Source organism: Pongo abelii, chromosome 4 (genome assembly GCF_028885655.2).
Source record: "Pongo abelii isolate AG06213 chromosome 4, NHGRI_mPonAbe1-v2.0_pri, whole genome shotgun sequence".
NCBI classification, from domain to species: Eukaryota; Metazoa; Chordata; class Mammalia; order Primates; family Hominidae; genus Pongo; species Pongo abelii.
In genome coordinates, this window is record NC_071989.2 from 41,024,138 (window position 1) to 41,048,390 (window position 24,253).

At 37.2% G+C, this 24,253-nt stretch overlaps 1 protein-coding gene across 3 annotated transcripts in view; it reads right to left on the reverse strand.

Annotated features, from left to right (window-relative positions):
- The window catches only part of PRKAA1 (protein kinase AMP-activated catalytic subunit alpha 1), a 41,566-nt gene that overhangs the window by 5,612 nt on the left and 11,701 nt on the right, over positions 1–24,253 (reverse strand). Inside the window, exons 2-7 of one of the 3 annotated variants that reach the window (XM_009240669.3) lie at positions 11,975–12,116; positions 9,935–10,028; positions 9,457–9,501; positions 6,275–6,419; positions 3,970–4,057; positions 2,019–2,243 (exon numbers count right to left, since the gene is read on the reverse strand). In XM_009240669.3, coding sequence (XP_009238944.2) covers positions 2,019–2,243; positions 3,970–4,057; positions 6,275–6,419; positions 9,457–9,501; positions 9,935–10,028; positions 11,975–12,116 — 739 coding nt within the window. 3 annotated transcript variants of the gene reach the window in all.

Here is a 24,253-nt window from a genome sequence, read left to right on the forward strand (position 1 = left end):
TGTATTGATATAGCAATGGGGGGAAAAAAGTTATGGGACAAATGACAACGACAAACAATGAAAAGAACAGCTTATTTCCAGCTTAGAAAAAGAACATATTAGGTAGCTTCATTATAATACTCTTTTGATATAATGTTAAGTGGAAATAATATAACAACAAGAAAAATAGTAGACAACTATTGAGTACTTACTATGTGCTAAGTTTTATGCTAAACACTTCATATACACTATCTCCCCTCATCATCGAAACAATTATATGAAGATAATATCTCTTTGTTTTAAATGAAGGAATTGAGGTTTAAAAAAAAAACATCAAGGAACATGCTCAAGGTCACAAAGACAGTAAGTGACAGAACCAGGATTATGACCCAGTTCTGTGTGACTGGAAAGGCCATGCCCTGAATGATTTCCTATTCTAATTCCCTAACTTCATATATTTAAGAATATGTTTGACCTGAACTGTGTTACTTTGCTGAAACTAAATACAATCCAGAGAGGAAAAAAACAACAACAAAAGAACAATGGTTATCTTCTGGGTCATGGGATTAAAGATAATTTTTTATTCTCTTCTCTATTGTTGGTGTTTTTCTAAGTCTTTTCAATTGTCATGTATTACATTTTAATTGGAAGAAAATAGGTAAAATACAAGCAAAAACATTTCTTACCTAGCTATCTTAAAATATAAATTTTAGAGAATGATTTGTCCTTTCCCTTTGGTGATAAAATCATGCCCTGCCATTCATGGTCTCTTTTTTAGCTAGTCTAAAACATGTGTAGTAAGTGGAAAGTAATCAAGCTTCCAGTTCCACATATAATCTTTCCTTCTTCTTCATTATACTAATGCTTTCGTATTTAGTATTCCTAGATCCATATCTGATTTCTTTCTTCCTTCTCAGATAAATGTGCAGTCTAGCCATTAGAAGACCAAAAGAGACCAAAATTTCCATAGGGGGGAAAAAAAAGAAACAAGGCTTGCAATAAAATTGTTTAAGTCTTCATCAGAAATGGCTCACCCAAATTTGAGAAGAAAATTTGTCATCATCATTTTTGTCTAATTTAAACTATTAGGTTGAACCAGATGAAACTCGTAATACTGACTTTTACCTACAAAACAGGAATTTTGCATGTAATTCAATGTATACTACCAGGAAAAACATGTCAATTAAATCTCATTCCTTGGGATTAAAAAAAGAAAAAAAAATACAATAATTCATGAGATAAGAAATAAAATAGCCCCCCACAAATTTACTACTGAAAAGTATTAATCCTAACGCCAGGCATACTGGCTCACACCTGGAATCCCAACACTGGGAGGGAAAGGCACAAGGATCACTTGAGGCCAGGAGTTCAAGACCAGCCTAGGCAAAAATAGCAAGACCCTGTCACTACAAACAAAAACAAAAAACAAAATAATAACAACAAAAAACAGCCAGGCATGATGGTGGATGCCTGTAGTCTCAACTACTAGGGAGGCTAAAGTGGGAGGATCACTTGACCCAGGAGTTACCAGCTACAGTGAGCTATGATCACACCACTGCACTCCAGGCTGGGTGACAGAGCAAGACCTTGTCTCAAAATAAATAAATAAATAAAAATAAAAGATATACATATATATGGGGCCTCGCTATGTTACCCAGGCTGGTCTCAAACTCCTGAGCTCACATGATCCTCTTTCCTCAGCCTCCCAAAGTGCTGGAATTACAGGTGTGAGCCACAGCACCAGTCTTTCATTAGCTTTTTTGTTAATTTAAAAACTAATATGATGTTCAGTGTAAAAATTTCAAAACAAACATGTGTAAGTAAAAAGTGAAAGCCCTCCCTCTTACTAATCTTACTTCCCTAAGGTAACCAGTTTACTATGTATTTCTAATAACAAAATAAAATAAATGTGTCTGTACACTATTTTTTTCACATAAAAACAGGATTACACTGTATATTCTGTTCTGCAACTTTTTTTTTTCACATAACTTTTATCATGGATACTATTAGATCTAATAACTTCCAAACTGCTTTATTACCTGATATCTTTGATTGTGGCCCTCTTCATGGGATCCACCTGCAGCATATGTTTCAAAAGGCTAATCACAGAAGGATTTAAATATTGAGGGGTATAGAAGATCCCATCACATATCTTCTTAAAAAGAGTTGGCACATGGTCATCATCAAATGGAAGGGTTCCACATAATAAAGCATAGAGAATAACCCCACTGCTCCATATATCTACCTCTGGGCCTGCATACAATCTGTAACAGGAAATAACAATTGGATTAAAGAATCATTTTAACCTAAGAATCAGTTAATCAAAAACTTCAAATATGGATATTTCACAAAGAATTCATAAGCAGAATATGGTTTTTATAGCCACTACTACATGTTACACATAAAGTTAATTCCATCAGTATTATCCTTGAAAACAAAAGTCAAGAAGTTTTGTAAATTACACACCATGGCTAAAATTCTGTTCTCCTATTTACTATGGCCCTGATGGGATCTAACAATAGGGCCAAGTCTTGAACAAACATATCACTATTCAATTTAAAACCATTGGTTTTTGTTACAGAGGAGAGATTAAGTGATATTTCATCAACTGAGAATGTGCTTTAGTAATGGACTCTGAACCCACAATCCCAATAACACAAGACCCCTTACACCAAGGTGAAAGGATCCTGAGGCTGTGAAAGCAAGCCAGGCAAATTGGTTCACAGAGTTTTTAAATCCCATTTGCAGTGCACTGTAGTCAAGTGCCTTAACTAGCTGCAGACTAGTTAGATCACCCATTCAAAGTCTGGATTCAGGAAAAGGATTTATTTAAATTTACGTACTGCTGAACTGATCGATAAATATTATTTTGAAAGTAAAAGTTCTCATACACCAAGAGCTTGAAGAAAGACTTTATCCAAACTAGAAAAATTAAATTTCAGTAATAGCCCATTGCATACATGCAGTTATAACATTTCTTTTTATTTATTTAAATAACACTTTCCACAGTCTCCATGTCCTGAATTGTTTTATTCCTAAAAGAATTAAGATAGACAACACAATTTTTAAAAAATTTTTTAAAATAATTTTTGACATTAAGTTAATATTTAAAAAAAAGATGAAACTTGACAAATCTAAAATTAGGTACTCCTGCCTTACAGCCATATTTTTACACAAATCTCATTTCTTTCAGCAGTCTAGGCCAACAAGCTTATAAAAATAGAAAGAAAATACTACAGTATTTCTGCATTGAGTTAATCAAGATGCAAAACATTCACATAAATAAGCATGGTTTGGGTGAAAAGTTATAAAAAGTTCATTATAAAAACTACCAAACTTCAGCTTCTGTTTTCAATTTCAGTAGTATAGTGAAGGACAAAGAGTTATTCTTAAAAATATTAAATTCTCCTGTTTTCCAAACTATTCAAAAAGTGACACTGTACAAATATCTTCATGTTCTCAATGCTGGTAGTTAGTAAATTGAGAGGTTAAAATTCTTATAATATTGCAGTCTCTAAAAGGTTTAAAGAGCAAAGATTCAACATAAATGAAGTCTAAAGATTACTTCAGCCCAATTCTCCAAGACATTTTATCATGAAACATAAAGGTACTACAAAATGCCATCTATGTAAAAAATTAAAGCTACACATTACATGTTTAATTTTTCCTCTGAGTAAATAGTAATCCTTTTCTAACTACTAGATATTTCTGTATTATTCAAGTTTCCAGTGTCTTACCTACTTTTTAAAACACCCTAGTTTTAAACTTTTCATTTCTTCCACCTGGGAAAAAAATTAACGTACTCTCTTCTAACAACTTTAATATAATGTTGACTTGTCCTTAACCCTCATTCACGTATAAATGTGGTTAAGAATAAGCCTTATATTTCTTTCCTTTCATTAGAATTAAATATGACACTATAGACTAACAAAATCTAGGAGAAAAAGACAATTTCAAATGTATTGAGGGCGGCAGGGTATCAAATACTACCTTCCTGAAATTACTTCTGGTGCAGCATAGTTGGGTGAGCCACAACTTGTTCTTAAAAATTCACCATCTGACATCATGTTTGAAAGACCTGAAAGTGCACAAAATCAGCTACTCAAAAGATTTCCCAAAGACAAAAATTAAAATCCCATTAAACAATAAAATTGAGTTTGCATTAAAATGATAAATCATCATTTTGTTATTTGCTTCAACAAAATCCTATGGTCTATTGTAGCCAAATATTCTGCCATTATGCCCTAAAATGTGTAATCTATTTCAACATTTAAAGTTAGTGCACTGTTAAGAGTTTAATGCAAATATATTAAGCTGTTGGTTACTTTGCTTATTAGAAAAAACTTGCCATGTTTAAGTTTTATTAATACAGAAATTACTAGGGAAAATAATCTGTAACAGATGAATACAAGGATTAAAATTCAAAGTTCCTATTAAGCCTGTTCTGATTCTTTAAAAAAAAAAAAAAAAAAAAAGAACAGTAATTTTGAATTTCAAAGTTCCCTCATAGTTGTACTCCAAAAAGAAACTGTTGCTCCCTCAAAAATGCACCCTATAAAAATAATCAACTGCGGAATAAGAAATTCAAATAATTTAGCCAATTACTATTTTAAAAAAAACAAAACACACCAAAACAACCAGCTCAGGTTTGGTTTGCATTTTCCAGTTAATCTCTAAACATTTAAATAGATATAGATATAGATACATAGATGTAGTCAAAACTGAGGAAAATTTTTATAAGAATATTCTCTGGGCCAGACATGGTGGCTCACACCTATAATCCCAGCACTTTGGGAGGCCAAGACAGGCGGATCACTTCAGCTCAGGAGTTCAAGTCCGGCCTGGCCAACATAGTGATTCCCCATCTCTACCAAAAATACAAAAAAACATAGCTGCGCGTGGTGGCCCGCATCTGTGGTCCCAGCTACTTGGGAGGCCAAGGTGGGAGAATTACTTGAGCCTGGAAGGCAGAGGTTGCAGTGAGCCGAGATCATACCACTGCACTCCAGCCTGGGTGACACAGTGAAACTCTGTCTCAAAACAAAAAACAAACAAAAAAAAAAAGTTATCTGATTTGAACTAAAACCAACCTAAAGAAAAGAATTGAAAAGATTCCTTTTTCTCTTAGGTTTAGTAAGGTCAATGGCAATTTATATAGGAAATACAGAAAAAATAAATTCTTTTTTTTTTTTTTGAGACCGTGTCTTACCCTGTCGCCTAGGCCGGACAGGCGATCTCGACTCACTACAACCTCCACCTCCTGGGTTCCAGCAATTCTCCTGCCTCAGCCTCCAGGGTAGCGGGGACTATAGGCGTGCACCACCATGCCTGGCTAATTTTGTATTTTTAGTAGAGATGGGGTTTCACCATGTTGGCCAGGCTGGTCTCGAACTCCTGACCTCAGCTGATCCGCCCGCCTCGGCCTCCCAAAATGCTCTGATTACAGGCAGAAGCCACCACACCCAGCCAAAATAAATTGATTTTTAACAATCAAAATGTTCTTTAAACAAATTATAATTTACTATCATTTAAAACATTTTTAAATTTTTAAATAAATTTTTTTTAATTAAAAAATTGTTTTAAATAATTTTAAATAATTAAATTCACATAGTTCACTTCTGGCTTTCAAAGTTTTAAATAATTCCATCCCACTCACTTTCCTTCTTCTCCATACTTGATTCTTTGGAACATATTGGAAATAAAGCTGCTACCTTCTCTTTCACAAATAATACTCTTTTCAAATAGTCTCTCTAATGCTATTGTTTAAAATTTAATTTTAAAGATATTTAAAGAGCCAGGTGCAGTGGTGCACACCTGTAATCCCAATACTTTGGGAAGCTGTGGTAGGAGGATCACTTGAGGCCAGGAGTTCAAGAGCAGCCTGGACAACATAGTGAGAACCCGTCTCTACAAAAAGACAAAACTTAGCCTGGCATGGTAGTGCACACCTGCAGTCCCAGCTACTCAGGAGGCTGAGGCAGGAGGGTCACCTGGCCCAGTAGTTTGGGGATGCAGTGAGCTATGATCACGTCGCTGCCCTCCAGCCTGGGCGACAAAGCGAAACCCTGCCTCTATAAAATAATAGTAATAGTAATAAAGACATTTAAAGCTAAGAAAAGATGATTTCTTAGCTTTTCTTCTTTTTGTATGTTCATAGACAAAACAGAATACTTTGATATACTCAGTCTATTACTTTATGTAATCTTTTACAGTTATCTGAAGAATTCTACGTAGGTTCATTGAAACTATAAGAACGTTAGAAATGAACGTTAAGAAACTATAAAATTATCCTTACCAAAATCAGCTATCTTTGCATTCATGTGTGCATCAAGCAGGACATTTTCAGGTTTCAAATCTCTATGGACCACCATATGCCTGTGACAATAATCCACACCAGAAAGGATCTGTTGGAACAGACGCCGACTTTCTTTCTCATCCAGCTAAGAAAAGTAGAGAGGCTTTTTAAAGGTGTGTCTTTCAAAGTAAATTGTCCTATCTAAAATTCTCCAACCTATAAAATTGTCAAAATACATGAAAATCTTCCGAATGAACTTCACTTATGAGATACTTTTGACATGAGGAGGAGATACCTGCAGCACAAAACAGAAATGCTAAGATGGTCTTGGAACCCAAATCAGTAACTCAAGTTTCTAATATTATCATTTGCATATGAGTACATTCCTCTGTATCTCATGAGTTATTTCAAATAATTTCAATATCTACTCGAAATTTGGCATATTTCCTTTTATAAGCTGGAAATGTTTAATCTTTCATTCTTTTAACAAATATTTACTGAATACCTTCAACGTGCTATACATTGCTTTAGACACTCATTACACAGCAATGAATAAAACAAAGGCCCTAATCTAGTTGATGAAAATAGACTAATAAATATAGTCTGAAGGAGTGATACTGTTTTGAACAAAGATAAAGCAAAATATGGGTGCAGTGAGTGATAGTGGGGTGGGGGATACTATTTTAGACCATGAGGAAGTAATATTTAAGCACTATTCATAAACCAGCAAGCAACTATGTTGCTATATGTCCTAAAATAGAAGACATTTTAACAAGAAACACCTTAATTCATTTAATAAAATATTATAGCATTTTATCTTTAATATACTTGCTAAAAAAAATCTTACGTAGCAACTACCTTTTCATTTTTGTTTGTTTGTTTTTTTTTGGGGGGGGGGGTTAAATTTATCTATATTTTGAGACCCAGTCTCGTTCTGTCATCCAGGCTGGAGTGCAGTGGTGCCATCACAGCTCACTGCAGCCTCGGCTTCCCTGGGCTGCAGCAATCCTCCCACCCCAGCCTCCTAAGTAGTTGGGACCACAGGCACACGCCACCACGCCCACTAATTTTTGTATTTCTGATAGAGACAGGACTTTGCCATGTTGCCCAGGCTGGTCTCGAACTCCTGAGCTCAGGCAATCTACTGCCTCAGCATCCCAAAGTGCTGAGATTACAGGCATGTGCCACTGTATGCGGCCTGAAGTATTTTTTTTAAACTTCTCTATATATCCATATATTCTTATCACTTTTTTCAACATAAGTGACAACGATTACTTGGACATGCCTGCTCCCAAGAAGTCATATTTAATAAATAAGCTATTAATCCTCTAAGCGAAGGACTCCAATATGCAATTCTCTAACACAGGTCACAAATTAGCATTCTAAAACCAGACTTACACCTTAAAGGGCATGGGTAATCTGGAAGAAAATACAAATCAGTAATTTATTTTGAAAGAAGAAACTATTATGATACCGTTCCTCTAGAAAAATACTAATCCTTTAGCATTCTAATACTTTTATTTCTAGATTTGTAGGTTCATGGGGAAAAAGAAGTGTATCTGTTCAAATATGAAAAAATAGGAGAAAACTTGATTAAACAAAATATAAAAAGTAACTAGACAGGCTACAAAAATGAAAATTATGCTGTATTAATAACAAGTACAATTACAAAGGATGGAGAAAGGGATATCTATAAAGGAAGGTTAGAAAAGTCAAAATACATTTCCAATTAAACATAGCAGATTAAATCTTTTGTCTCCAACTCTTGAAACATCACTAAAATGACATCAGCAATAAAACAGGCATATAAAGACAAAAAGAACAAAAGAGACAGCAGTAATCAAGAGGAGTCACCAAGGATGACAATAGATAAACAGTAATAAAGACTAAGCCTACAAGAGAAAGCTGAAACCTAAGCCTATAGGGGTAGAAACCAGTAAAAAATAAACATCTGCACACAAAGCCTGGGAAGCCTTAGAAATTGGAAACATAGGGAACTACTCAAGGTAGAAGTGAGAGATGAGCTGAATACAGGACAAGTGCTTGAAGTAAGAAGCTTTTAAACTCACCCATATTGGGGAATAAGACCTATAATTCACTCTAGTAAGGCTGAACCAGCTCTGCTCTCAAGGACACCACGGCAGGGATAAGGCATCCTAAGGAAAACATGGGGGCTAAGACAAAGTCAACATACTAACTAGTGAGACTTGCATCTCTTTTCCCCACTCAGCTCCTGGAGCACTGGCAGCTAAGCTAAGGCCTTTAAGGAAATGGGAAGGTTTCTTCTGGAACAAATATCTGATCCAAGAAAACATATTTGTTATTATCAGCATTTGGTATACAGTAATAAAATAGACAAGTCCCTACCTATTCAAGCTATAAGAAAACCCAGCAATCAATAAGTCCTACCCACATGAGCCTGGCATTTAATACCCTATTCTTAAATATTTAGTGGACAGCCAAGAATCACCAAATATCTGAAGAAGGGCCATGCATCAAAGACAAAAATGAATAAAATGAAGGCAGAGAGCACAGAAGGTACAGAACAAGATGGAACAGAGGAAAACTTTTTTTAAAATGCCATCCTCAGACTAGGTTATTATATCTGTGAGGCAAATAACAGCAGACTAAAGAAATGGAAATTTCAGAAAATAAGAAACTTTTGAAATGGAAAATATGGGTGCTGAAATTTTAATATTCAACTGGTAAAACTGAAGAAATACCCACAAGGTAAAACCAAGAAATAAACAACAACAGAAAAGATAAGAAAAAATATATCAGTTGTGCCTGTTTCCCATGTCTCCAGGCAGAACTTTTTTTTTTTTTTGGTAAGGAGAAGCGGGAGTAAAGGGGAGTACCTGAAATAGAAATGAATCATGTTAAGAAATAGTAAAATCAAAATTAACTTGGTTAATAAGTTTGATTTTGATAAAGTAAATAGACATGCTATATAGAACAAATGAATGAGTAATGTAAATAACTTAAGATTGGGAGAAAAGCTTTCTTTTCAGGGCTAGATACAGCTTTCCCACAAAGGGGCTTTCGCATACCACATAACCTGGGTATGAGAAAAAGTATGGGCAAAGGGCAGTGTTGAGTTTTTGTATCTGTAACTTAAGGTAGTGTTCAAAATGTCCTATAAAGTTCCTTCCAGCTCTAAATTCTTTATATCTAATTCCTACCTCCTTCGTGGAGCCTGTTTTTACTACTCCAGGTACATCAGATTTCTGAAACCAAAAAATGAATGCAATTTAAATGTGGCTAGAATTGACTAGCAAGGCCTAGATCTTTAAGTAATAATATATTTTGTAATGATTAATTACATTAAGATACATATTCAAGGTATTTGTATACCCTGGAAGCATAAGTCTGCAGATTATGAGTTCTGGGGGCTCAAGCCAATTCGTCATTAATAAATCATGTTACTGTGAGCAAACATATAAGCCATGAGGCTCAGTATCCACATCTGTATAAACAGGCTAAGGAGATAATCTTTAAGATCCTTTCTAGTTCTAAATAGTTTATGATTCTAAATAAATATATGACTAAGGGAACTGGTTATTAAACAGACCTCTTAAAATTGCTTGCTGACATTTTCATGCTAGTAAATGATAAAGGGGAGTTACAAAATACATACAGAATTAAAGCAGAACAGCTTACCCTTCCATTCTTACAGATATAATCAAATAGCTCTCCTCCTGAGACATATTCCATCACCATGAAAATATCAGATGGTGTACTGATGACCTGGTACCTGGTGAGAGAAAACATTGTCTACGAATATTAAAACATGTATATTCATTCATTCAATAAATATTTACTAAGCACCTATAGTATACCAGGTACTAGGCTAGGAGCTAGGAAAACTGCAGGAAACAAAAATTCTCTGCTCTCATGGAGTTCATGTTCCAGGAACCAGGAAACAGACACTAAATAAATAAGCAATATCTCAGGTGGTGGAACATGCTATGAAGACAAATAAAGCAAATTAAGGGGAATCTTTGTATACAGAGTGCTAAAGGAAAGCCTCTAATAAAGTAACATTTGAGCTGAGCCTAAAAGAAGAATGGAAACAAATTATGTAATTATCTAGGAGGAAAGTGAAACTGGGAGAGGGAATAGCAACTGCAAAGGTCCCCAAGTAGAAGCCAGCTTGGCATGTTCGAGGAATATTAAGAGAGAAATAGGATGTAGAGTCAAAGGTGTTAACTGCAGGCCAGAAGACACAGAATTTTACAAGCCATGATAAGGCTTTGGCTTTTACTCCAAGGAAGATGAAAAGCTATCGTACGTTTTAAACAGTCATGTGATCTGGCATATTAAAAGTAAAACTATGGCAGCAGTGTGAAGAATTAACTGTCGACAGTAAAGGTAGCCACAGGAGGTTACTTCAGGATTTCATGAGACAGATGAAGGTGGCTGAGACCAGGTTGACAGCAATAAAGGAACTGAGAAGCAATCAAATCCTAGCTTGATTGTGAAGGAAGAAATGAAATGGATGGTAGAAAGTGAAAGAAACAGGGAAGTTAAAAATGGTTCCTAAGTTTTAGCCCTGGGTAACTGGCTGTTAGCCAAGATGTTGAAAACTGGGGGAAGAGCAAGTTTGGGAGAGTAATAAAGAGTTCATTTTGGGCCGGATTGAGTTTTAAATACCTTGTGAACATCCAAATGGAAATGTAAAGTCAGCAGTGAGCAAATCAGTCTGGTGTAAGAAGAGATCTTAAAGCAAGAGATGTACATTTAGGGGTGGTCAGCGTATGGATGGTATTTAAAACCACAGCACTCAACAAATGAGAAGAGGTAAGAGTGAAACAAGTTTGAGTCAGCCAGTTCAGGAGAAAAACCTAAGCAGCTTTAAGTTATTGCCTGCATAACAAAGCAGAAGCTGAGCAGGAAATAGTTATTTGTAGACTCTGCAACTGGCAACTGTAAAACAACAGTAAGATTACTGCCCTTTTGAAATATTGGATTCCTGAAATTTTGTTATCTATATATTCAGGTATAAGCAGGATGAGGAAAAACTCTTTCTACTACCGCATTCTCACTAGTGAGGCTAACTGATATCATGTGGGCATCTGGAGGTCAAGAGTTTTTACTAGCAGATCATTGTCGGTTTTACAGCAATGGGGCACCAAACATTACCAGAAGGGCATCTTTCCAGAAGACAAGAAAGAATGAGAAGATAACAGCTGATAAGCACAAGGGCAAAATATGAACATAGGCTTAAATGACCATCAGTGGGGTTCCAAAAATACATGAACAGGAAGAAACTTTTAATTTTTGGGGGGACAGAGTTTCGCTTTTGTTGCCCAAGCTGGAGTGCAATGGCACGATCTCAGCTCACTGCAACCTCCGCCTCCCAGGTTCAAGCCATTCTCCTGCCTTAGCCTTCCGAGTAGCTGGTATTACAGGCGCCCACCACCATGCCCAGCTAATTTTTGTATTTTTACTGGAGACAGGGTTTCACCATGTTGGCCAGGCTGGTCTCGAAGTCCTGACCTCAGGTGATCCGCCTGCCTCAGCCTCCCAAAGTGCTGGAATTACAGGTGTGAGCCACCGCACACGGCCTAGGAAGAAACTTTTCAAAACCCTCAGGAAACAAAAAGAAGTGTCAGTCATTTTTCTCACTTGTCACATTAAGTAGGTTAACAAAAAAGATGAAAAGATGACTGGACTATATTTAATATAAACAGAGCTTACAGTTTAATTATATGAGGATGCCTGAAAAGCTTGAGGTTCTGAATTTCTCTGCGGATTTTTCCTACCACATCAAGGCTCCGAATCTTCTGTCGATTGAGTATCTTCACAGCTACTTTATGCCCAGTCAATTCATGTTTGCCAACTGTAAAATAAGTAATTTAATAAATTAGTACTAAGTATGATTAATAATATATTTACACATATTCTGGCCGGGTGCAGTGGCTCACGCCTGTAATCCCAGCACTTTGGGAGGCCGAGGCGAGTAGATCACTTGAGGTCAGGAGTTCGAAACCAGTCTGGCCAACATGGCAAAACCCCATCTCTACTAAAAAATACAAAAATTAATGGCTGGGAGCGGTGGCTCATGCCTGTAATCCCAGCACTTTGGGAGGCTGAGGCGGGCGGATCACCTGAGATCAGGAGTTCGAGACCAGCCTGGCTAACATGGTGAAACCCCGTTTCTACTAAAAATACAAAAAATTGGCGAGGCATGCTGGTACACAGCTGTAATCCCAGCTACTCGGGAGGCTGAGGCAGGAGAATCGCTTGAACCCAGGATGCGGAGGTTGCAGTGAGCCGAGATCACACCACTGCACTCCAGCTTGGGCAACAAGAGCAAAACTCTGTCTCAAACAAACAAACAAAAAAATACAAAAATTAGCTGGGTGCGGTGGTGGCGCATGCCTGTAATCCCAGCTACTTGGGAGGTGAAGCAGGAGAATCACTTGAACCTGGGAGGCAGAGGTTGCAGTGAGCCCAGATCGCACCACTGCACTCCAGTCTGGGGTGATGATTGAGACTCTTGTCTCAACAAAATAAAAATTGTAATATATTTAGACATATTATAAGAGTAGTTATCTAGCATTCTCAGAAAATAGCTAAGCAAATATAAGTTATTTTCTCTTTTGCCAGATTCATCCCAAATGTTCAGATGTTTAAGAGTGATTACATAGGAGAATACATAAGAAATTGGTAACAGTGGTTTCTTCCAGAAAAGAAAGCTAGAAGACTAAAAGAAGAGGGGAGGGCGACTTCTTTTTTGCTGTATACCTTTTTGTATTTTTAAATTCTTTTAATTTTTCACCTTTTAACCTATCATACATACAGACTGAAATTTTTCTTTTAGTATCATTTATATGGATATTAAAACATATAGAAATTGGTGTAGCCAGCATTATATAGTCAGATACAGAACAGTTCCATCATCCCAAAAGACTCTCTCATGCCATAGATACATTTCCCCATCTATAACCTCTTATACCTTTGAAATTCTGGTTCATGTGTATGTATGTGGTTTCTAGTTTTTTTGGTTTCTCTATGTTTTAAATTTTTTTTCCTGTTTTTTATTTATTTATTTTTTTTTTGAGACAGGGTGTCACTCTATCACCCAGGGTGGAGTGCCGTGTCACAATCAGAGCTCACTGCAGCCTTAACCTCCCCAGGCTCAGGTGATCAGGTGATCCTCCCATCTCAGCCTCCCAAGTAGCTGGGACTACAGGCAGGCCCCACCACACCCAGCTAATTTTTTTGTATTTTTCTGTAGAAATGATGTTTTACCATATTGACCAGGATGGTCTCAAACTCCTGGGTTCAAGCAATCCACCAGCCTCAACTTCCCAAAGTGCTAGGATTATAGGTGTGAGCCACAATGCCCAGCCTCTATTTTTTTAAATGCAGTTAAAAATAAAGGGAAAAAAAAATCAAGTCATTTTATCTTTCCATTTTAAATGCTATCACTAGACAGTCGGTGGTGACAGAATTTGGGTTTAGGACATAATCCCAAAAGACACAATCCCAAACACCATAATCCCAAATGTTGAAATCTCAAAAGATCAAAATCCCTAAAATCTAAAATTCCAAAAATCACAATCCCAAAAGAACAAAATCCTAAAAATAGAATTCTGGAAAAATAATTTGTAAAAAGTTCTCTAAAAGACACTTATTTCCGTTTTTAAAAGATTTATTTGAGAAACATAAAAACACAACGGAACAGTTCATAGGCCCCTTTACACAATAAAATAGGTACTAATATATTTTTGCAAGCATAAACACTCAGGTATACTAACAACCATTGCATGGGTATAATAGGAACAGATAAAATGTATTCATGAAGAAATAGATTAAAAAGCAAAATGGATAAACACATATCACTACGGTTGGTAATCGGGTGCACCCAGATTCATAACTGCGGTCATCTGAAATACCAGACAACTTGAATCTTCTGACAAGTTCGATCAAAAACTGCAATGGGTCACTACCGCTTGCACAAAAACTGCAATAGAGTTACCCAAAGAGCCAAGATCTTGAGAAATTTTATATTTCACAAATACAGATGAACAAAACGGACATCTCTTCATTTACTGAGCAAGTTTCAACATTTTCATGTACATGCACAATGCTTACACATTACATCACATTGTGATAATGCACTTTCATGGAGTCAAATATGCACAAAAAGTGCATAATATGAGTTAGAATTCTCTAAAGGCCTTTACAGAATTTATACCTGCAGTATTAGAAATGATGCAAAGATAAAATACATAGCATAGCCAATTGGCACTATGTGTGAAAGGGCAGAAGTCATACGTGATTGAATAATTTGGCAGGGGAGCTTTCTTATATTTTTCACCTGCATATTCACTTCTATGATCTTCAAAACATTCACTTGTGTTTAGAGCGGTTGTGGTCTAAAAATTTTGTAAGTATATGCTGACCATTTAGAAATCTGGTTATTGCTTGGCCATTGCAATTAAGTGATTTTCTGTCTTCACAACACCAATAATAATTAGCTTTTAAACTTTTCTCTTTCACCATTAAGTAGCCTGGTATACTTAATTTATCACAGCCTTTTTGCAAGGGAACAATTTCACAGGTCTCTTCCATTGTGCTGTAAGGAATACAGTAAGAAGGAATGATATTTGGCTTTCTCAATACCAAATCCGTATTAGTCAGCATTCTCGACAGACAGCATTCTTGAGAGACATAACAAATAAGATATATATATACATAGATATATGAGAGATGATTTATTAGGGGAATTGGCTCATGCGATTATAGTGGCTGATAAGTTCCACGACAGGTCATTTTCAAGCTGGAGACCCTGGCATGCTGGTAGCTTGGCTCAGTCCAAAGACCTCAGAACCAAGCCAAACCAGGTCTCAGTCTGAGGCTGAAAGCCCAGGACCCTGGGGGCTGCTGGTGTATGTCCTAGAGTCCAAATGCCAACAAGCCTGGAGTTCTGATGTCCAATTCAGCAGAAGAAAAGTCCATTCCAGCTCTCAGAAAGGCAACAATTTGTTCTCTCTGGGCCCCTAGCAGATTTAATGGTGGCCACCACCATTGAGCAGATCTTCCCCACCTAGTCCACTCAGACTCACATACTAATCTCCTCACAAACAAACCCAAAATAATGCTTTAACAAGTTTCTCGGTATTCCTTAATCCAGTCAAGTTGACACCTAAAATTAAATCCATGAATCCACCCCTCGTCAATTTGGCACCCATAAACCATCTCCTTAAACCATACTCAATTTCCAAATAAATACAATAAAAAGGCAATCCGTTCCACCTAATATGATGCAAGTAAAATGATGCAACTATCTTTCATACAACCGAATATGCACTAAATTCTACCCCAGGTGTTGGCTTTCAGCATTTCAACATTTGAGATTTTAATCTTTCATGATTCTGATTTTCAGGATTTCAGATGTGTGAGATTTTTAGAATTTAGGGATTCTGATTTTTAGAGATTTTGATCTTTCAGTATTTCAACATTTGGGATTATGGCATTAGGGATTTGGTCTTTTGGGGATATGATCAGCACCCATAGAATTTAGACAGTCATGAGGCTAAGTCTCCAAAAATTTAACCTTTGTGCACCCTTTCTCAGGAACCTACTGGAGAATATATATTCCATCAAAATCAGGAAGAAACCCAAGAAAGATGGCATGGAATCCAGCAAAGAAGGGATCCAATATAGGAGAAAAACTAAGAGAATCTCAAAATGGTGAAGCAAAGTCACAGTAACAGATATGGAGAAGGCCTAGAAGGCAACAAATCCAGACAGGAATGTGACAGAGAATCCAAGATAGTTATTTCCGGGGGATTTTACAAAGGCACTGGAAGATGTGAGAAATTAAGCTTTAGGTAAAAAAATTAAACAAATGAAAGAAAAATGAGATAATTCATGAATGCCAGTAAAATTAAAGTTCTGTAAGAAATAAAACATAGTTATAGATACTGACTTAGCAAATAGCATTTACACAGCCACAATTATGAAAAAACCAAATATAGGTTTTTTTTAAAAGTACGATATAACTATATTAGGAGGATGGGGGTGTAATATGAAATGTATAAGAGAAAGAAGGAAGGCAACCCTATAATCACAGCTGAAATCAACTGTGGAAATGAAGCACATTCTAATTTCTAATAAGGCTTTCTCCAATCTCCAGTACTAATTAGATGTGATTAAGAGCAGCCAACTTGACTGTTAAAGCTTGCTTCAGGAAGTACCTTTTTTCTTAGAACAAGTATGTTGAAACCTAAGCATGGCACTAAACACATCCTCCAAGAATCTCCAAGCTCTGGCTTGGCACAGACTTTCTCTTGACAGCTGCCCAGCTGAAACAGGACTGGGAAATAGCCACAATACTGGATAATACTGGTGGACTCAGACTTGGAAAGAATACTAAGACAGAATCCAATTTAGGCCTGAACTCCCAAACCATCACAAACCAACCAAACTCCTATGATACCCTGCTCAACTGAATTTCAACCCCAATTAACTTTAAGAAACGATTGGAGCTTATCCAAAACTCTGGACATATATCCTGTCATTTAATAAGGAACTGGAATAGGAATTCGAAGCATTCTCTCAAATTAATTATTTTGGTATTATGTACTGAGCATCTCTTACATGCCAGTTAATGCTGCTGGGGAAAACAGTATTGCCCAAAAGCAACCTGGGCTATGGGACCTTCCCGGCCTGTAATGATGACAAAAATAACAGTAAAGTGAGAAAAAGCAAAAAGTCATATAATACAAAAGAATAAAACAAAAAAATGAATAGACATTAAATTCATCTATGAAATGCATGATTGTATTAGCAAAATTTATTAACTATTTTCAGAATGATAAGAAAATATAGGAGGTATGAAATCAGAGCAGAGCAAGAAGAATTTTACAATACAATTAAAATCATTTAGAAAACAGTAGGTAGTAGCAATAATAATGTGATGGGAAATTTTATAGAACACGTAACAAAAAATGAGGAGGAAATTAGCAAAAATAGGAGGGAAGGTGGTAACTATGGAATAGGGAATTGAGTATAATTTAACTCATGAGTAATACAGAGCAGAATATTAATCCACCTGTAAATAATAGAAGCCCCCAACCACCCAAAAGAAGGCATAATAAACAGAACAAAATCCATAACCAATCAAGATATACCATAAAACTTTTTTCTAATACTTGAGCATTTCATCAAATTATAAATTAATTGTTTTAAAGTATGGTGGTATAACTTCTTCCCTTTTGAAGTAATAGAAGAAATCACAAAAGTATGATCGTATCACAGTGGCAGGAATAGAGGCGGTGCCCTGACAGCAATGCCAAGAGATCATTCAAATTCATAAACACACACACAAATTACATGATCAGGATCTTTTTTTTTTAATCTGTAGTTTTCCTTCTAAGAATTTGATTTAAAAGTTGATGAAAAAATGTGCATAAATATGTTCATTACAGTATATTATGTAAGAACAAAAGGCTGACCAATTTCAGAGAACAGTTTAATACATTGTTATTCCAACCTAACAGACTCTCATAGGAAAACTATAGAAAATGTTCTTATAAACATGAAAAACAAATTATATATGCATTTTACATTTTTTAGCTACACAAAAACATTTATATAAAAATGGTAATATGCTAAAATGAAAATAGTTATTCCACTGTGATCCTTTTTGAATTTTACTTGCTGCTTTGTATTCTTATCGGTTAGAAAAAAAATTTCCAACTCCAGGTGCGGTGGCTCAAGCCTGTAATTCCAGCACTTTGGAGGACAAGGTGGGTGGATCACAAGGTCAGGAGTTCCAGACCAGTTTGGCGAACATGGTGAAACCCCATCTCTACTAAAAATAAAAAAAAAATTAGCCAGGCGTGTTGACGCGCACCTGTAATCCCAGCTACTTAGGAGGCTGAGGCAGGAGAATCGTTTGAACCCGAGAGGCGGAGGTTACAGTGAGCGGAGATCATGCCACTGCACTCCAGCCTGGGCAACAGAGCGAGACTCCATCTCAAAAAAAAAAATTTCCAAAGGGGAAAAAAACAATTGGAAGTAGTATTAGCAGATTCACCTTTTTTGGGAGTAGAGTTGAATAGGGTTGAACCCCTAATTCCAGTTGCACATGTGAAAGCAGTATGTATACAAAGCATAGATTTTATAGTCGCACAGACCTCGGTTTTATTCCTGTTTGAAGGTACTTACTAGATGTTTGACTTGGGCAAGTTAAAGAAACTACAACCTTCTATTTAGTCATCTGTAAAATAAGAATACCACATACTCCATAAGGGCGACTGTAACACATACATGAAATAGTGTTTGTAAAGCACTTTCCACAACGCCTGGCACATAGGAAGCAATTGAGAAATAAATGGTAGCCATTATTATTTAGGGTTATTTATTTTCCACTGCTCCCAGACCTGTTGTTCCCCCATCTGTATCTAATCAGCCCTGAATTATTTGTTTTAATCTCTGAATAGCCAGTTTTATCTCAGCTCTGATTGGTGCTCCCTATCCATGTAGATGCAATAGCATTCCTTTATCCAGGTACATAAGTGCTAAATAAATAATAGCTGTCATTTTAATGTATCTAGCTCCCATTCCCATATACTTCAATCCCTCCAACCCGCTCCACCACTCCTACCCCACCACCACCACCACCAATCCTCAGATTTCTACCTTCCAAAGTTCAACTCATTTCCTGACTTTGGTTAATGTTCAACAGATTACTATCAGACATATATACACATAACACCAATCCTTGACAGTGATTTCACCTACTACAGGAGCACTTGTTTGGTCACAGAAGAACACAGAGGAAAAAAGCAGCTTAATTTGATGCGAGTTTTAATAAACAAGGGCTTTTTTTTAACAAAAACAATTTTTTACAACATAAATCTAGTTCCCTTACAGTACATAATTAAGGTATACAACTTACTAGTTAATATTTGCAGCATACTCACTTTGTACCCAAACATACTGACACACTCTCACCAACCTGGAAGATTTGGCATTATTAGCAACATTTTACCAGAAATTGAGGCCCAGAAAGATGAAATAACTTGCCCAAAGTTACACAGCTGAGTGGAAAAGCCAAAACTTCAACCCAGGTCAGACTCTGAAAGTTATGCTTTTTCCAAACATGGTAAGTGAAATTTGATTTTTTTTAAAAGATAATCCTCAGAAAGACATGTAAAAATACACATCTTTTTAATAAAACATAAATGGAAGTTAAACATATCAGAGAAATTCTTAATGTATATACAGTTTTGAAAAGAATAGACTGAATTCCTTGTACTAATAAGAATTATCCAGAAATGCATTCAATCATACAAATTCATTCATTCAAGAAATATTTGAGTACCAGCACCTACTATGTGCCAGGCACTGCTACTATGACCTCCTTCCTGTATCAGAACATGAATCCAGTGTACTGAAAACCTGCCTCATATCAATTTCAATGTCTTAGGATTCCACAGACATTTTATTTTATTTTTTATTTTTGAGACGGAGTTTCACTCTTGTTGCCCAGGCTGGAGTGCAATGGCATGATCTCAGCTCACTGCAACCTCCGCCTCCTGGGTCCAAGTGATTCTTCTACCTCAGCCTCCCAAGTAGCTGGGATTACAGGCACCTACCACCTCGCCCGGCTAATTTTTGTACATTTAGTAGAGACGGGGTTTCACCATGTTGGTCAGGCTGGTCTTGAACTCCTGACCTCAGGTGATCCACCCCCCCTTCAGCCTCCCAAAGTGCTGGGATCACAGGCATGAGCCACCACGCCCAGTCCACAGACATTTTACTAATACATTCTATCAAACCAATTTAAAAGTTACTCAAAAACTAAGAAAGAAAGCATAAAACCAAAGGTATACAAAATATAAAAACAAGTGTAGTGAAGTGAATAATGTCCCCACAAAATCCATGTCAACCCAGAATCTCTGATTGTTATCTTATTTGGATACAGGATCTTTACAGACGTGACTAGCGAAGGATTCGAAGATGAAATCTTACTGGATTTAGGGTGAGCCCTATATCTAATGCCTGGTATCCTTACAAGAAGAGAGAACACACACACACACACACACACACAGAGAGAGAGAGAGAGAGAGAGCGCACAGCCATTTGAAGACAGAGGCAGAGACTGGAGTTATGCCATCACAAACCAAGGAACATCAGGAGCTACAAGAAGATGGAAGAGGGCTGGGCACGGTGGCTCACGCCTGTAATCCCAGCACTTTGGGAGGCCGAGGCGGGCAGATCACTTGAGGTCAGGAGTTCGAGACCAGCCTGGCCAACATGGCGAAACCCCATCTCTACTAAAAATAGAAAAATTAGCCAGGCATGGCGGAACATGCCTATAGTCCCAGCTACTTGAGAGACTGAGGCAGGAGAATCACTTGAACCTGGGAGGCGGAGATTGCAGTGAGCTGAGATCACGCCACTGCACTCTATTCTGGGTGACAGAGTGAGACTCCGTCTCAAAAAAAAAAAAAAAAAAAAAAAAAAAAGCAGCAGCAGCAGCAGGAAGAGGCAAGGAACAGATTCTCCACTAGAGCCTTCAGAAGAAACATGGCCCTGATGGCCCTTTGATTTCAAATTTCTGACCTCCAGTACTGGCAAAGAATAATTTTCTGTTGCTGTAAGTCATTGAGTCTGTGGCATTGTTACGGCAACCCTAGAAACGGATATAGTTAGTTAATCAGTTGAAAAGTGGATTTTCTAAAGAAGTACCAAACAGTAATCATAGAGCTGAGAAATAGTGTAACTGAACTGAAAAATTCAATAAAGGGGTTCAACTACAGGCTACATCAAGCAGAAGAAAAGATTAGTAATTAGAAGACAGGCCACCAGAAATCATACAATCTGAGGAAGAAAAAAGGATAAAGAATGAAAAACAGTGGTCAGGCATGGTGGCTGACGCCTGTAATCCCAGCACCTTGGGAGGCCAAGGCAGGCAGAACACTTGAGGTTAGGAGTTCAAAACTGGCCTGGCCAACATGGTGAAACCCTACTAAAAATACAAAAAAAAAAAAAAAAATAGCTGCAAGTTGTGGTGCACACCTGTAATCCTAGCTACTTGGGAGGCTGAGTGGGAGGATCGCTTGAACAGAGCAGGCAGAGGTTGCAGTGAGCGGAGATCTCACCACTGCACTCTGGCCTGGGCAACAAAGTGAGACTTTGTCTCAAACAAACAAAAAGAAACAGAAAAAGAAATGGTAAAGGAACTTCTTTAAGCTGAAGAAAGAAGACACTAATGAGTGACAGGAAAACATGAGAAGTATAAAACTCACTGGAAAAAGTAAGTATACTGTCAAACCCAAAACACACTAATACTGTAATGGTGGTAAGTAAATCAATTATATATCTAGTATAAAGGTTAAAAGAGAAAACTATTAAAAATAGTTAAAGCTAGCCAGGCACGCTGGCTCACACCTGCAATCCCAGCACTTTGGGAGGCCGAAGCGGGTGTATCACCTGAGGTTGGGAGTTTGAGACCAGCCTGACCAACATGGAGAAACCCCGTCTCTACTAAAAATACAAAATTAGCCGGGTGTGGTGGCACATGCCTGTAATCCCAGCTACTCACGAGGCTGAGGCAGGAGAATAGCTTGAACCCGTGAGGTGGAGGTTGGGGTGAGCCAAGATCACGCCATTGCACTCCAGTCCCGGCAACAAGAGTGAAACTCTGTCTCAAAATAATAATAATAATAATAATAATAATAATAATAATAATAAGAATAATAATAATAAAGCTACAATAATTTGTTAAAGATACAAATTATTTTTTTAATGTATATTGTGACATCATGAACATAAAACATGGAGGAGGGGGAGTAAAAATGTAGAATTTGTGTATGTGATCAAAGTTAACTTGTTATCAGCTTATATACCAGTTATAAGATGTTTTGTGTAAGCCACAGGGTAACTACAAAGCAAAAGCCTATGCTTTTGCAAAAGATAAAAAGAAAAAATCCAAAGTGGACCACTACAGAAAGCAATCGAGCCACAAAGGGGGAAAGTAATAAGAAAGGAACAAAGGTTCTACAGAAACACTAGAAAACAATTAACAAAATGGCACTACTAAGTCCTTACCTATCAATAATTACTTCGAATGTAAACAGATTAAATTCTCCAAACAATAGGCATAGAGTGGCTAAATGGATAAAAAACAAGACCCAACTCTACGCTGCCTATAAAGAGACTCACTTCACCATAAAAGACACTCATAGACTGAAAATGAAGGGACTGAAAAAGATATTCCATACAAATGCAAACAAAAAGAGAACAGAGATAGCTATACTTATTTCAGACAAAATAGACTTTAGGCCCAAAGAGAACAAAGCTAGAGGCATCACACTACCATGTTTGAAAATATATTACAAACCTATAGTAATTAAAACAGCATGGCACTGACATAAAAACAGACATGTCAACCAACGGAATAGGATGGATAGCCCAGAATAAATGCATATATCTATAATCAATGGATTTTTGACAAAGGTGCCAAGACTACACAATGGGGAAAGGACAGTCTCTTCAATAATGTCATTTGGAAAACTGGATAGCCACATACAGAAGTATGGAAATGGATCCTTATCTCACCCCTTAACAAGTATCAACTTAAAATGGATTAAATTTAGGACCTGAAATTACAAATCTACTAGAAGAAAACTTAGGCGAGAAGCTCCATGACACAGGTTTGGGCAATCATTTCTTGGATATGACCCCCTAATGCACAGGCAACAAAAGCAATAATAAACAAATGGGATGACATCAAACTAAAAAGCTTCTGTACAGCAAAAAACAAACAAACAGGCCAGATGCGTAATCCCAACACTTTGGCAAGCCAAGGCAGGTGGATCACGAGGTCAGGAGTTCGAGACCAGCCTGACCAACATGGTGAAGCCCCATCTCTACTAAAAATACAAAATTAGCTGAGTGTAGTGGTGCACACCTGTAGTCCCAGCTACTCATGAGGCTGAGGCAGGAGTATCGCTTGAACCCAGGAGGCGGACGTTGCAGTGAGCCAAGATCACGCCATTGCACTCCAGCCTGGGCGACAGAGGGAGACTCCATCTCAAAAAAACAAACAAACAAGCAAAAACAAATAGAGTGAAGAGACAACCCAAAGACTGAGAAAACGTATTTACAAATCATGCATCAGATATATAGCTAATATCCGGCCAGGCATGGTGGCTCATGCCTGTAATCTCAGCACTTTGGAAGGCCGAGGTGGGTGGATCACTTGAGCCCAGGAGTACAAGACCAGTCTAAGCAACATGGTGAGACCCTGTCACTATAAAACATACACAAATTAGCCAGGCGTGGTGGTGTATGCCTATAGTCCCAGCTACTTGGGAGGCAGAGGTGGGAGGATCACTTGAGCCCAGGAGGTCAAGGCTGCAGTGAGCCATGATCATGCCACCGCACTCCAGCCTGGGCAACAGAGTGAGACACTGTCTCAAAAATAAAAATAAAAAAAAGACAAACAAATGGCCAACAGATAGATGAAAAAATGCTGAACATCTCTAATCATAAGAGAAATGCAAATTAAAGCCACAATAAGGTATCACCTCACATCTGTTAGACTGGCTATTATCAAAAAGGTGAAAGATAAGTGTTAGCAAGGACACAGAGAAATGGAACACTTATACACTGTTGGTGAAACTATAAATACAGCCATTTTGTAGAACAGTGTAAAGGTTCCTCACAAAACTAAAAACAGAATTACTATATGATCCAGCAATCCCATTACTGAGTATATATCCAAAGGAACTGAAATCAGTATGTCAGAGGTGTCTGAGACTCACTCATATTTGGAATCTAAAAAAGTCAAACTCACAGAAGTAGAGAGTAGAATGGTGATTGCCAGTAGCTGGGGTAAGTGGGGCTGGAGGGGAAAAGGAAGATATTGGTCAATGGCTACATAAAATTACAATCAAGAGGAACAGAATCCTGGTGTTGTATTGCATAGCATCATGATTACAGTAAATA